The sequence below is a fragment of the Perca flavescens genome, chromosome 12 (assembly GCF_004354835.1).
Source record: "Perca flavescens isolate YP-PL-M2 chromosome 12, PFLA_1.0, whole genome shotgun sequence".
Classification (NCBI taxonomy): domain Eukaryota; kingdom Metazoa; phylum Chordata; class Actinopteri; order Perciformes; family Percidae; genus Perca; species Perca flavescens.
In genome coordinates, this window is record NC_041342.1 from 2,262,578 (window position 1) to 2,276,910 (window position 14,333).

At 41.0% G+C, this 14,333-nt stretch overlaps 1 protein-coding gene across 3 annotated transcripts in view; it reads left to right on the plus strand.

The window, feature by feature from the left end:
• Positions 1–376: 376 nt before the first annotated feature.
• Positions 377–14,333, plus strand: part of LOC114565765 (ABC transporter F family member 4) — a 28,358-nt gene continuing 14,401 nt past the window's right edge. For 2 of the 3 annotated variants that reach the window (XM_028593996.1, XM_028593999.1), the window contains exons 1-8: positions 377–443; positions 1,147–1,297; positions 2,745–2,800; positions 5,101–5,264; positions 5,359–5,522; positions 8,124–8,315; positions 9,419–9,511; positions 9,990–10,080. In XM_028593996.1, coding sequence (XP_028449797.1) covers positions 1,193–1,297; positions 2,745–2,800; positions 5,101–5,264; positions 5,359–5,522; positions 8,124–8,315; positions 9,419–9,511; positions 9,990–10,080 — 865 coding nt within the window. In that variant the 5' untranslated portion in view covers positions 377–443; positions 1,147–1,192. The remainder of the gene's footprint in view (positions 444–1,146; positions 1,298–2,744; positions 2,801–5,100; positions 5,265–5,358; positions 5,523–8,123; positions 8,316–9,418; positions 9,512–9,989; positions 10,081–14,333) is intronic. The other variant, XM_028593998.1, reaches the window with a different exon arrangement.

Below are 14,333 nucleotides of genomic sequence, written 5' to 3' on the forward strand. Positions count from 1 at the left end.
TATTATTATTATTATTACTTATGGAGACCATAAGTCAACACAAAAATAATATCTAGGCCCACGGCTATTGGGCAGCATGCTTCCAGCAGGTCTGCACCTGAACTAAACCAACTTCACCAATAAACTACTGTTAATGAGGAGTGTCCAACCAGGAAGCCATTCTACAGAAAAAAACTAAATGTAATCTATTAAGACAATAAAATAACACAGATATGTAAAAACAACAGAAATCATCATTCTTATTGTCCTAACACAGAAATATTAATAATATCAGTTTTTAAGAGTACTTAAGACTTAAGACTATTCCCTGAAACAATGAGAACTCATACCCCTGCACTCTACTCAACATGGTACAGTCTCACTTCCCCTACTATAAAGACCATTGGAAGCTCTCAGCTCCAGTTTGGCAGTTTTGGACCGGGCTTTGGACCCATGACCGTTAGGTAAGAAGGGAGCGTCTCAACGAACAAGTTAAATATTGCCAATAACTGAATTTGAATGGAAATTATTGATACATTAATTGAGTTGTTCTGTAATTAGCATTGTGAATGATGACGGTAAGCATACTGAGATTACCAGGAGTGACTTTTGTTAGCAGGTTAGCATGCGATACCCACATGGATTTACTATGCTAACAGTTTTAAATAAATAATAGAACTGCTAACTAGAACGTGTCTGACCATTCTGTAATGTACTCTTAGGGCACATGTTAAAGTGGGTCAAAAATCCTGTTAAATGTTACCAAAGTCCATTAATTGGCTGCCGACTTACATTACTTTTAAAATGTAAATCCAATTAGAAGTGGGCAATTGCTTTTTGCTTCATTAGCAAAGAGCCTCACATTAAATATAGGTTATATATTATATGTAACAAACTAAAGCCATTTAAGGGGGTTTACACACACACACACACACACACACACACATATATATATATATATATATACATAGATAGATATATATTTTTCATCACACACTTTAAGATTTCATCATTGGTGCATCTCAGAAGATGCTGTGCTGCCATTTATATAAAGAAAACACCACTTCCCATGCTGCATTTCGAGGGGGGCGTCGTCACAGGCTCATGGCTACACGCTGCACAGCGAGCGTGAACTGGACTGTTAATAATCCCTGAATATTATTCCAGTTTTTGTCCCGTGTGCTAGCCGTGTGAGAGTGTGCAGTCAGACAGCATGGGCACGGAGGACGACGCCGCTCTGCTCTTCCTAATCTTCCAGCACCTGAAGGTTAACGGCTACCGGAAAGCTGCTAAGGTGCTGGAAAAACACGTTGCTCAGGTAACAACTTTGATCCCTTTCTTATCCAATAACAGCCTGATTCAGTGTACAACCGACCTCATTTCATTCTATTTGTTGATTTTATTGCAATTTATTTAGCTCTAATGTGCGTGTTGCATGTTATATAAGAACCTGAATGAAATATAAATCAGATTTCAATGTGTTTTCTTGCTCCAAGAGTTGTAAGTAAATTGCATGCAGCTTCTCTCTGTGTGTGTGTGTGTGTGTGTGTGTGTGTGTGTGTGTGTGTGTGTGTGTGTGTGTACACATTTGAAAGCTCATGGCTCCCTGTTCAGGCCTCCTGGAGGAAAAGAACATAATGTTACAGCAGCAGCATGGCTGTAAAAACAAGCCTGCTGCAGGCCTGCTGCTGCACACCCCCCTCTCAAAACCTCCTCACATTTGTTTGTTTAGTGATATAGGTTTTTCAATTTGTATCCTAGAACTGCCCATAATTAGTCGACTAATCGATTAGGTGATCAACAGTACATTAGTGGCAACTATTTAACTATAATTGATTTTTCACGCAGGAGTGCCCAACATGTGCTTGTTAGAGCTTCTCTAGTGTGACTAGTTGCTGCTTTCCTCTGTTACTGTATAGCATTGCAAACTGAACATCTCTAGGACATTGTGATGGGAAATATAAATGAACAGTAATAAGTTGATAACAATTGTTGTTGCAGCCCTAAAAGTTCTGAGTCATAGTCATGATTCACGCACTAGTAACAAAAGCTACACACTGCTCAATTGTCTTATTTTTTTCAGTATATTCAATAGATTTCAATCAAAATGTACTTAAAATCTGTACTGTTCAGGCTTGCTAAATAAGCAACCTATATACAAAGTCACTGTTCGGCACGTTTTTCATAAATGCTCCCTTTAGAATGTCACAATTATAGTATTGTTCTTCCACTTCCATGTCCTAATTTCTTGTGTCTGCTTTGGGGAAAGCTGAGCTGTGGTCAGTCACACGTTTTAGGTTTCATGCTGGTCGGCTAAAAATAAAGTCAAAAGCTCCTGATGACGGTTTTAGGAACAGAGAAAACGGTCTCAACGGCATTCTTTACCAGACATTCCCAAAATTCCAACCTGTCTTCACAGTTAGAGGAAGTTTCTCCCACAGATGCCATATTCTTTTAATATTGAGAGCGTCATCCCCTTCCCCTTTGAACTTTGAATTCATCACAAACTCTCATATTGCTAGCCTTGTATGTTTCTGCATGGATTCATTTCCGGGAGTGTGTGGAATCAAAGTGGAAGCATTCAGGAAATTAGCTTTTTCCCTTTCAAATCAGTTGGGTTACAGGGATATTGTCCAGCCGCTTGATTATAGATGGAACATTCAGGGAATCAGTCAGAAGTGATAAAATGTGCTTTTCACAACACATTTGGAGAACGTTTAGAAGGTTTTAAATGTATTTGTGTGTGTGTGTGTGTCTGTCTGTAGGTGGAGACACCCGAGGAGAGCTCCAACCTACATGATATCTACACAGGCTGGATGAAGTAAGTCTAACGTGTTCCTACGCCTTGCAGGAAGTGTGGACCTTTTTCTTGTTCGTACAATCACTCAAACAGTTCAAAGAGGCACCAGTAATGACAATAATTACATATTGCTCAGATATATATATGCTATATGTACAGAAAATAGTAACAAGTTTAAATACCTTATCATAAGAAATATTAGATGAATTAACATAGAATCAAAGCATTAATCCCAGTGGGAAAGTGCTGTGCAGTCGCATAATTCATGAAAATAAATGAAAATGTGGGGAAAAAAACTAGGGACCTACTCTGAATATACACTGTGCAATGATAGCGGCCAATAATTCACTGTACATTAAATGTGCAGGTAGAAAATAATGTTTACTATACAGTTAGGTGCTAGATGGAGTGTGCATAGCTTTATGGAAAGTTTGATGGTTTAAACTGGGCTTCAGCCAAATGCGTAAAGTGTATTTGCAGTAAATGTTTCTTAGCTCTCCATGGTTTTTATTTCGTACAAAATGATTGAATCGTCTTTTACTCCTGTGTTTTCTTTTATCGTTGGGTTTTATGAGCTGGCTTTGGCTCAGCAGGTAGCACAGTCCAAAGACACGCAGCTTTTAGGTGGATTGGAGACTCCAGACTGTCTCCGCAAACAGGATGTCACTGTTTGTGTGCGGTGTGTCTCTCTGTGAATGCCTGGCTCAGTGCATTCTGGGATTCAAATCCCTGCTACCCTGAAAAGGATTAAACAGGCAGCAGATGAATGAATGAATGACATTAGCCCATGTCTGTGATTTCCCACTGGGAATCTTGCACTAAAATAATACAAATCAAAGCCAGTCAATTATTCTATTGGTCTAAATGTAAGCAGATCCTCCTCAGAACTTTTTTTTTTCTTCCAACAGCTGTTTTTAAAAAAAAATACTGAGAAACCCTTTATTAGACATTTTCTTTCCGAGATACTATTCCGTGGTGCTCATCTTGGAAGTAAAAGTGAATTATGAAACGCTTAAATCAAAGCAGAATATGCAAACTCCACATTTGTGTTCTCTGTTTTCAAGATGAGCTAATTCTTCCTCCTGCTCATCAGTCACATACAAACACTCTTCCCCCCCCGTCAGAAGAATTTATTCTAACATCATCATCATCACGACATTCACAGACATCTGTAGTTCTTGGCTGCTTGACACGTCATCCGGAAACGCCTCAGACTCGTTTTCACTCGTCAGGAATTTATTCCCTCAAACGCGTTACACGATCTGTCAGAAAGGGTTTTCCAGAGGGGGATTTTGGATATCTTCGTTTATCACTGCAAAAATCCAAATATGGTGTCAACAGCTATGAAAACGAATCCTGTATGTGAGTGCTACTGAAGTGGAGATGTCTGGCTCAGAGTCAGAGAAAAACCCATTTCGAGAAAACGACCTTTGAAGATATGGATTATAAAATATTAAGACATTTTCCAAGACATTACAGGTGACTAGGGTAAAAAATGAAGCTAACCCGTATCAACATGAACCTTTCCTAGTTAATTACTTACATTAAGACATGTTTTAGTATTAAGTTTTCTGAAATGTTTTGTTAAAATATGCAAATGAGGTATTATCTAATGCTAACTTTCGCTGAATTTTTAGGAGATTGCAATTCACAGATGCAAATACACAGTGTAGTAAAATAAACACCTTAATGTGTATTTTGGGTGTTTTTTTCCCCCCAATAGTCTGAAAGAAGACATGCTATGGAAGTAAAATAGCCCCAAAAACTCAAAATTGAAAAATTATGGTTTCCTGGGGTGTCTCCCCTTAAGACTGCTAACTTGTTTTTGTGTACCAAGATCTTGGATCTGGAGCTTTTTTTTTTTACCACATCCACAATTTATTTAAATATTTGCCAGCTGTGAGCAGCTGGCAAAGTTCCTTTGTGCATTGCATTGTGGGAGAAAAGTATCCATCACACTCTAAAATAAATCGCAGTTTGTAAGCATTCTGTCTGCTCTGAGGTTTTCCAAACTTGCTCAGGATTAGTATGCAGTATGAATTTGAATACCTGATTCCAGGAAAATATGCATGCAGCATCACTTTCCAGTCTCTCTAAATACGCTGAAGGGTTTCCAAAATCAGCCAGAAATAAAGTGTGTGTGTGTGTGTGTGTGTGTGTGTGTGTGTGTGTGTGTGTGTGTGTGTGTGTGTGTGTGTGTGTGTGTGTGTGTGTGTGTGTGTGTGTGTGTGTGTGTGTGTGTGTGTGTGTGTGTGTGTGTGTGTGTGTGTGCGTGCGTGCGTGCGTGCGTGCGTGCGTGTGCGCGCGCGCGTGTGCTGTAGGCTGTGCTCTCTAGCCCAGCATGCCAAGCAGGAGACAGAAGACCCTACTTTAAAGAAGAAGAGCATTAAACCAGAACCTGCCACCAGCGAAGAAGAGGAGGGCGCAGACACTAAACCCTCCAACATCCCAGAGGAAAACAACGTGGATGCAAAACCTCCGCTTGGTAAGTGTTCCTTTGGCTATTTTTTTGGTTGTTGTTGTTGTTGTAAAAGTTTAAACTATAACCCTTTAACCGTTGTATGTATTGTGTGCCTCAGGGTCCGAGACAGATGGTGCTGAGTCATCCAACCCAGAGCCCCCCTGTGAGGGGAGAGATGCTGAGTCGGTCTCTGAGCAGCTGCTGCATCCTGCAGCTGAAACCAAAGCAACAGACGCAGACAGTGAAGAAAAGAGAGAGGAGGAGACCCAACCGGAGCCAGAGGTGAGCAGAGAGAGGCAGATATGAGCACCTTATCACAGATCATATCTGGGAAAAAAAACCATTGGCACATGACAGTGTATCGGCATGGTCACCGGTTTGGATCCCTGAACCATCTTAAGGCATTTAAACCGCTGCTGCTGCAGCTCTTACAAAAGAGAGAAAATGTAATTTCTTTTTAGTTTTCAGTTTTATTCCAGTTTGAACCAGAGTTTGATGGTATCCCTCTACCCCTAATCTTGCGTAGTCTTGTAGTTAACAAGGTGCAGCTGTTCACCATCCCTGCCAGGAGGTGAGATTGGCAAGAAAAATGGAGAACAATGAACGGGTGGTTGTGGCCATCTAGTGAAAACAATGTGTGAGACTTACAAGTCAAAGAGTCCTTTTTTGTACCTTTTTGTACAGTGTCAAATCGCCGGTAATGTGTTTTATACCTGCAAACTAGTCGCATTTTGGCGAAAATCGCAGTTTTGAATAGGAAAATGTCATCCACGTGAATCGTGTAGATCCAAAGAGTTTTTATTTTTGGGGAGGGGGGTGTTTAAAAACAGAACAAATGGTGCTGGGCTGGCTGCCACTCGCATGAGGCCAGAACTGGAAGTCATGATGGGGAAATTAAAAAAGTGGCAAATAGTAACTAGTCTTGAATGTTCCGCAGCAGCAGGAAACCAAACACCCACACATAGCTGTTGCCCAGTCACTGTAATAATGTGCTAATAGATAGACAGTAGCTCCAGTGTTGTTATATGCCTCTGAAATACACACAGACTTTTTTCATGTCTACTTGTCTCGTCTGTATCTGTTAGTTTGTGTTCGTTTGTTATTTCAAGTGTGTGTGTATACGCCAAGTCTTGTCTCTGCTCTTTTCTGTGGGCCCAGTGATGCAGTATGTAATGCTGTTTGAACAGAAACTGTGTGTGACAGAAACCTAAAAAAGACAAATTGTGTGTTTCTGTGGGTGGGTGTGTTAATGGCTCTTTGTGGTTGTGTCTACAAACCCCTGATTGCTTTGCTTTGTGTCTGACAGCAGAATAGTTGCGTTTTCTACAGATTTTTCTCTGTGTGCTAAAAACGAGTTCAGAACCACAACACTGCACTTTACTTTTAACAGAACAAATATGTTTCCACTAAACAGAATTCAATTAGTTTTTATTTGTGGTTAAGTTTTGTTCTCCAGCTGGTCAGATTACATCTGGCCCGCATGCAGAAGAGAAGATTAATACATTCTGCCAAAGATATTTGACGACATGACTAGGGTTTATTTTTTGTGATACTTTTTCGTATGCTTTTGATTTGTAGTTTCACAATGTTTAGTTAAAATGAATTGAAGCCTGATCTACTTTATTCCTCTGTGCCAGAGAACAGAGAACCATGAATACAGAGGCTGTAGTTTAACTCAATCCCACCTGCACCATCCTGCTGCTGAAATAAGTCACCAGGGCACCAAATCTGCAACAAATGCACCATTTAATGTAGGTTGAGTCACCTTTGCTAAACTACAGTACCCAGCTTTTGTGGAAAATTACTATACAAATCATGACCAGTTTTTAAAGGTACACATCTTCAGTAGGAACCCTCAGGCAGGGTAGGGAAGTCAGAGTATTGGGAGTCTGAAGGTCTTCTCGTGAGATTTGTTGGCATTAAAAAAAAAAAAAAAAAAAAAAATAAATATCGTCAGCCTTACCCCCCATTTTCCACTGGACGCGACTTTGCTGCGTTCCGGCTGTGTTCTGGTTTTGTTCTGTCCTTCGCCATACCACACTGGGAGGGTCCTCCTTCCCGACTCGCAGATTACCGTATTTTGTCTCTACAAGTACTTTACAGAACAATCGCATCTTTATTAAGCTAGTATCTACCTTCCACTCCAAGCACTCCTACAGTTGAACTGTGGTATGTCTGTGGCCAGGTTAGCTCAGTTGGTAGAGCAGGCGCACATATATAGAGGTTTACTCCTCGAATTTGCTGCATGCCATTCCCCTTCTATCTCCCCTTTCATGTCTTCATCTGTCCTGTGGAATTAAAGGCCTAAATGTCCCAAAAATAATCTTAAAAAAATACAAAATACTCCATGCCTTCTCTTTTCTGGTGTTGTCTTTCTGTGATGTCTATTGTGTTTTTCCGCCTCAAAGATGGCTCTCTCGTCGTCCGCAGTGTTGTAAACGATATTTGGAGGGGGGGGGTCTTTTGATAAACTGACTGGATACTCTCACTGTTTCACTTCCTGCCCAGCTGTCTGAACGCCCCGCAGCTCATCTGAAAATAGACCTGGGGCGTATCTTTAGCGGAGCGGAGAGCTGCTTCACGCATGCTGCTGGGACGCGCCGTGACGCGGCTGCTGGATTGTCAAACATTGACTTAAATGGCTGCGATTGCTCGCGGGGGTTGCGACTAGCCCAGAACGCAGCGCAGACGCGCCCGGTGGATAATAGGGGTTATCATCTCTATTCCCATTTTGCAGGGAGCAGTAAAAATATGCTCAAATGTTGGGATGAATTTGGCTTTCTGAAACCAGCAGAGATCCTTAATTCTGTGGGGAGAGGTAGCAGGGACACATGTCTTAGCCTTCCTGTGTGTTCTGACTGCCTGCCTGTACATATTCTGTAGCTAGCTCCTGTTGACGTGTCTGCTGAGGCATCTAACGAGGCAGAGAGTTCCAGCTCAGACTTTAAGGAGGAGGCTGGCCCCGGCCCGGTCGAGCCCGGACAAGCTGTCTCTGATCGGGCTGGGGATGGGCTCCCGGCCCCGGCCGCTGAGAGCAGCGCGGAGCACAAAGAGGACGACGATGAGCTGAAGCAGGTTAGTGACCTGAGGCTGAATCCAAACTATGTGACTGTGTAACATCCTTCCTCCAACAAACATAAATAATGCTTACTTTTAACTATTTTGCTTTCAAGTGCTGCCAAGATTTTCATCTTTCATTTTTGGCAGTTACATTTTCACGTAAATCTACTCACCTGTCCTTTTGGCCAAAGTTTCTCGGATCTTAATGCCTGCATTTTCTTTTTCCTGCCCTCGTACAGAAGAGAGGATGTCACTCCCAATTTTTCCATAAAGATATGCCAGCTAAATGTTGATCTTTATCATTAATAACTTTTCTGAGTTGCTGGTCTCCACTATTTAAGTTTGTCCTAGATTAGAGCCAGTACAGCTTCCAGTACTGTATATTCTCATATATATATATATATATATATATATATATATATACAGTGTATTCTCTACTCCACCAAACTGCTACATAAATGAGCTGAAATGTTCATCAGTTTTAACCCCAACTCATAAAAAGAGGAGTATTTGTTGAGTCCTTGCACAGCTTAGCCTTTTTTCCCCTCAGCTCACCCTGTGCACATCTGAATCTTATTTTGCAGAGGATTGTGAATGGCTGAAGTGCATTGTTTGTGCTGTTTAGCTTCCAGTAGGAAACAGTGCACGCAGTTCTCTGCTGAGTCAGTCTTTATATTCTGGCATGTGGAGGTTTGGGATTTAATGTCGGCAAACCTGTTGGTAGGAAAGAAAATGTTCAGATACTTACAGATACTCTTATCGATTGATACTACTATTTAAAAAATGGACATTAAAAAAATCTTTTTTTTTGCAGCAATAAGTTCAATTATTTCTTAATTATATATAATAAGGAAGGAGTAATTGCTATATGTTTGGTCTAACCCCTATAAGCAATACAAAATTAGTTTTATCTGGTGGTCAGAACAGCTCACACTACAGTAAGTTCTGCTGAGCAGCTTGTCACTACGTGAATGAAACGTTGTCGATATAGACTATGAAAGACCCAACTTATAAACTAAAAACACAAATAAAAATAAAATTATCCTTTTAAATTCTCCCTACAGGAAAAAGATAAATGAATGAAGTGGTGTATTACAGGTTTAGTTTTCCTTCCTCAGGAGACGGAAGCAGCCCCAGATGAAAGCTCTGCAGCTGAACAGACAGCTGTCAATCAAACCGAGGCCTCAGAGGACGAAGACAGCGCTGCCAAGGTACACTAATGGTTGACATGTCACATTTCTATAGGTTTCTAGATTTATTTCAAATGGCATGTTGGACACATATCTCTGGGTCTCATTTTGTAGCTAATGTCCACATGCCAGTCCTGCAACTCGGTGCAGCTTTTTGCTGTATACACTAGGGAGGATCCAGTCTGTGTCATGAATAGAAAAAACAAGAAATGAAGCAACATAGTAAGAGAAACTCTCCCTGTCTGCTGTATCAGAAAAGGGTTTATTGCCACAATAAGTTAGACTCATGTGGAATTTGCCTTGGTGAATGGTGCATACATAAACATATTAACCATTAATCTGAAATGAACAATGAATACAGAAACAAATATGTACATACAAAATAACTTTTGCATAAGAGAAAAAGTGGCTGAGGCACGGTTTGAGTGCAGAATGTGCAAAAAATACATAGTATGTGCTATGGGCAGGTCTGTTGTTGACCTGTTGATTTGTGTTGCAGGAGCCCGGCCAGGGCGAGCCCAGCACAGCTGACCTGACACCTCAGGAGACCAATGACCAGCAGACAGAGAGGGAAGCCCCGCCCCCCGCAGGTAGGAACAACCAATGAGACGTGTGTTGACCAGGTTGTTCTTTACATGTTATGCATGGCATCCTCTCCGTCTCTTTCTCACCGCGCTGACGAGAATCACACGGCGTTGTGAAGAAACTGCTCAGACCTCTTTTTTTTTCCTTTTATGGCCTCGGCAGCGCTTTACAAAGCCGCTGATGAAAGACCAATGGGATGGTTTTACATTTTATTATGAAAGTCTAAACTTAAGGATGCTTGGCAATCAGACAGTATCAGGTGTCCACGTTGGTTTCCACACTTAAGTTTTTAAAAATGGTATTACCAGTTGTTGCACACACATAAAAGTCATTGCAAGGTTGGAGATAAACAAAAAGTTAAAGCTTGTTTTGTCCTCCGTTAAGACTTTAACTTATTTTTTTTGCCATCAAATAAGATAACGTAAAGAATCAAATCCAGAACTGTTGGAGAAATTTGCACAAGCGCCGGCAACAAAACAACCGACCGCGGTGCTGTAAGATGACGTAGTATGAAGAGCGAGTAGTATGAAATAGAGAACTGCATTGGGATCCTGTGGGTCCCATGGGACCCAATACAAATATCATGGGAGCGGGTGGTTTTAACAAGGGCTGCGGCTGGGAGAAGGCGGTCCTGGGATTTAGGGCCGCTGCTCCTGATCAGTGCTGTAACCGACTGTTAGGTTCGCTTAGCTAGGTTTCATAAGAAAATCAGCAACACACGCGGTGCATCCAGTTAAACACCAGCCAAACGCTTTATTTACACCCCTCTACTCCCTCTCTCTCACTTCTTTCCCGGGGCACTTTAAGGTGTTGGGATGGTACAGACCAAATTTGAAGTCCATCGGATGAAATCTCTAGGAGGAGTTTGTTAAAGTATAGCACCTTGACTTTTAGGTCTACTTCCTGTTGCCACTACGGGGCGCTATGACTTTGAGCCAATATCGGTGTGTATATGTCGTCAGGGTTTTACACCCACTTCCTGTTTCGATGGCGAAACACACAAAATGGCCACCCCGCCACGGCCATGCCCTATGATGAAAAGTTTTTCTTTTAACAACTTTTCATCTTTAATGTCTTAAGATGGCACAGACCAACTTTTGAAGTCGATCGGTGGAAGTCTCTAGAAGGAGTTTGTTAAAGTACGACATGTAGAAATGGCCACAATCGCACTAATTTCGAACATTGAATTCAAAATGGCGGACTTCCTGTTAGGTTTAGGGAATGGCTCCGATAAGCTTTTTTGTACGTCTTGACATGCTACTTATGTGTACCACGTTTTGTTAGTCTACGTTAAATGTACTGCATGGGCTCAATTTATGTTGTGTAGGGGGCGCTAGCAAGCCATTTTTGTGCGCCTATTCCCAAAACCCTTAAAATACGTACATTTTCACCAGACTTGATGCGACCGTCAATTTTGGTGAGTTTTTGAGTATGTTAAGCCCCTCAAAAAGGCGATTCATTTGCCGTAATAATAATTCCTTCAGTATCCATAGGGCCTTCGCCGCTGTCGGTGCTCGGGCCCTAATAAAACAACGTGAGCAAAACAAACCACAGCCAACAACATGTTCTAAAAAAATACAATGCCACTTTGCCCTTATATTGCACTAGAATACTAATTATTGCACTTGAATGTAATTATGCACTAGAACGTTATGTCGCTACTTATCACAGACAGACATGCATATTTATTAATACCATACAGTAAAATAACGATATAATGACGATAGAAAATCAATAGTCAATCTATTGACAATCAATCTAATGTTTGCCGTGCGGGCGGGACCCAACACAAAAGCTGCGGGAACGGGCAGGAGCATAACACACACACTGCGGGAGCGGGTGGGAATGGTGAGAAATCCACCGAGCGGGCAGAAGTGGGATTACAAAACAAGTCCCACACATGAATACCGATGAAAGGATATTAATCGTGTGTAAGGAGGTTGTTGGGGGGGCGGATGGGTCAAACAACACAGGACTTTCAGCCAGGGGACCGGGGTACATAGCAGAGCCGATGAACCGCAATCAGTGATTCTTCTAGGGATGTAGCAAGTCCCCGCCACTGTACTAAACATGCGGAATACACACACACACTAGGGATGGGCATGATTACTCGACGATCGATAATTGATTATTAAGAATTTTGACGATGACGTTAATTTGTTATCGATTAAACTTATACTGGTTGCGTTGTGTAGTGTGAGTCTTGAAGCAATGACATTAATTTCACAGTGTGGCAGCAATTAAACATTTTACCACTCGGGGGCAATATTTGACTCCATACTCAGTTAGTGCGATGCACAACGAGCAGAGAAAAATACCCAAGGGACCTGCAAGTTCATTGAGATGGATAATGGAACCAGCATATCACATTTCATCACGACGTACCATCACCAGACTGGTAAAACTCACTACGAAGAACGGAACAAGGTTCCCCGGGCTGGCCAGGTTAGCGCGGAGGTACCTGTGCATCCCGGCAACGCGGCTGTTTTGGGCGGCTGGACTGACGGTCACCAGGTAGCGGTCACGTCTGACCCCAGATCATGTCAACATGCTTATCTTTCTCAACACACATCAGTAGACTGGTGCAGACATTGTATGCAAGTTAGCCTACTGGTTATTTTTTATTAGGCCTCGTCCGTGCCTTACATTTTGACAAAACCTGTCAGATCTAAGAATTATGTTTTTGGTTAAATTATTATTTAATATGATTCTTTTTATTTATTATTTTGGAACAAATGAGGGACTCTGTTTAAGAACACCGGCTCGCAGCTGCAGGTTCTGCTACTTCAGAGCATATATCTATAATCTATATCTATAACCTCCAGTTTAACTGCCACAAGTTGTTCTTTTTGTAATTAAGATCTCATCAAGGAAAAACACGCTGTATTTTTGTATTTTCACTGCATTTTTAATTTAGAAAAAGTTAAATAAATAATGAATTTTAATATAAAAATATTAATGACTAATCGATAGTCAATCGTTAATTCTCCTGATGATCGACGAAGAAAATTTAATCGAATGCCCATCCCTAACATACACACATTACACACACAGACACAGATTCCTCGATTTACAGGATGTACTTTATGCTGAAAGAGTGGTCTCTATGAATATTTGTTTGTTTTTGTAATTTGGATGAACAGACCTTTTAATATGTTCCACCACTCCTGAAATACCGTTCCAAAAGTGCCATTTTATTAAGGAGGAAAAAGAAACTTACTGTATTTCGTTTTTTGTTGGCAGCATTGTGTCTCTAGCCGTTTGAGTGCAAAACGTTTGGATCATTTCATTTTGTCTGGGGGGGAAAAAGGGGGAAAAGAAAGTAAGACATAAAGTTTAAGATTTTACCTTGATGCGCTGGGACTCAACGCCAACACTTGAAGAGTTTGAATGGCCCTGGCAGCTCTGTTCAGACAAGTTTTCCACAACGCCAGCCACTTGTTTTACATCTCAAAGGGTTTTGTAAAGCTTGTCAGAGCTCATTAAGCAAACTGGAGCAATGAATTAGTCATCTGGAATACAAGCACCTCATTTAGCAAAGTGTTTGAAATGATTTCATGACTTTGGTGCAGAAATTAAAGTTGAAGAGACATGTTTCTCAGCAGGCATTTAGACTTGTCAAACTCAGGTGTAACTGATGACATTATTTACTCGCTTGAACAGTAATTAGTTCTAGCTGTCCTTTTGTTGCCACGATGAGTCCAAATGTCTGCTGTGACAAAGGCTTATGAGCGACATTCGTTGGAAACAGAGAAACGAGAGTGGACGGATGTTATCAAGATTTATTCAGAGACAATAACTTCAGCAGTCTGGAAATAGATTTTTATGAGCCATGCTCTGCCAACATCAGATTGACATCTGGGGTTTTTAGTGAGATGTATCAACAATGTTTGGATGGGAATTTTAGCCAAACATTTCTCATATATTCTTCAACTTTGGTTTATGAAAAATGAACGACATTCCCATTAGTGTTAGCATGCGAACACGCTTAACTAAGATTTATTTTTTATTTATTTAGGATCCCCATTAGTTGTTACCATGGTAACCACAGTTGTTACCATGATAACAACTATTCTTCTTGGGGTTATTAATTCCACATTATAAATAAAATATAGTTCTACCTATACCTTCACATTTCCTTCTCAACAAATGTTTGACACAAGTAACCAATGGACACGTACCAGTGTACAATAGGGTTGGGTATCTTTATTTTTATTTTTTCTAAATGGTGCCGATACTTAAAGGTGCAATATGTAAT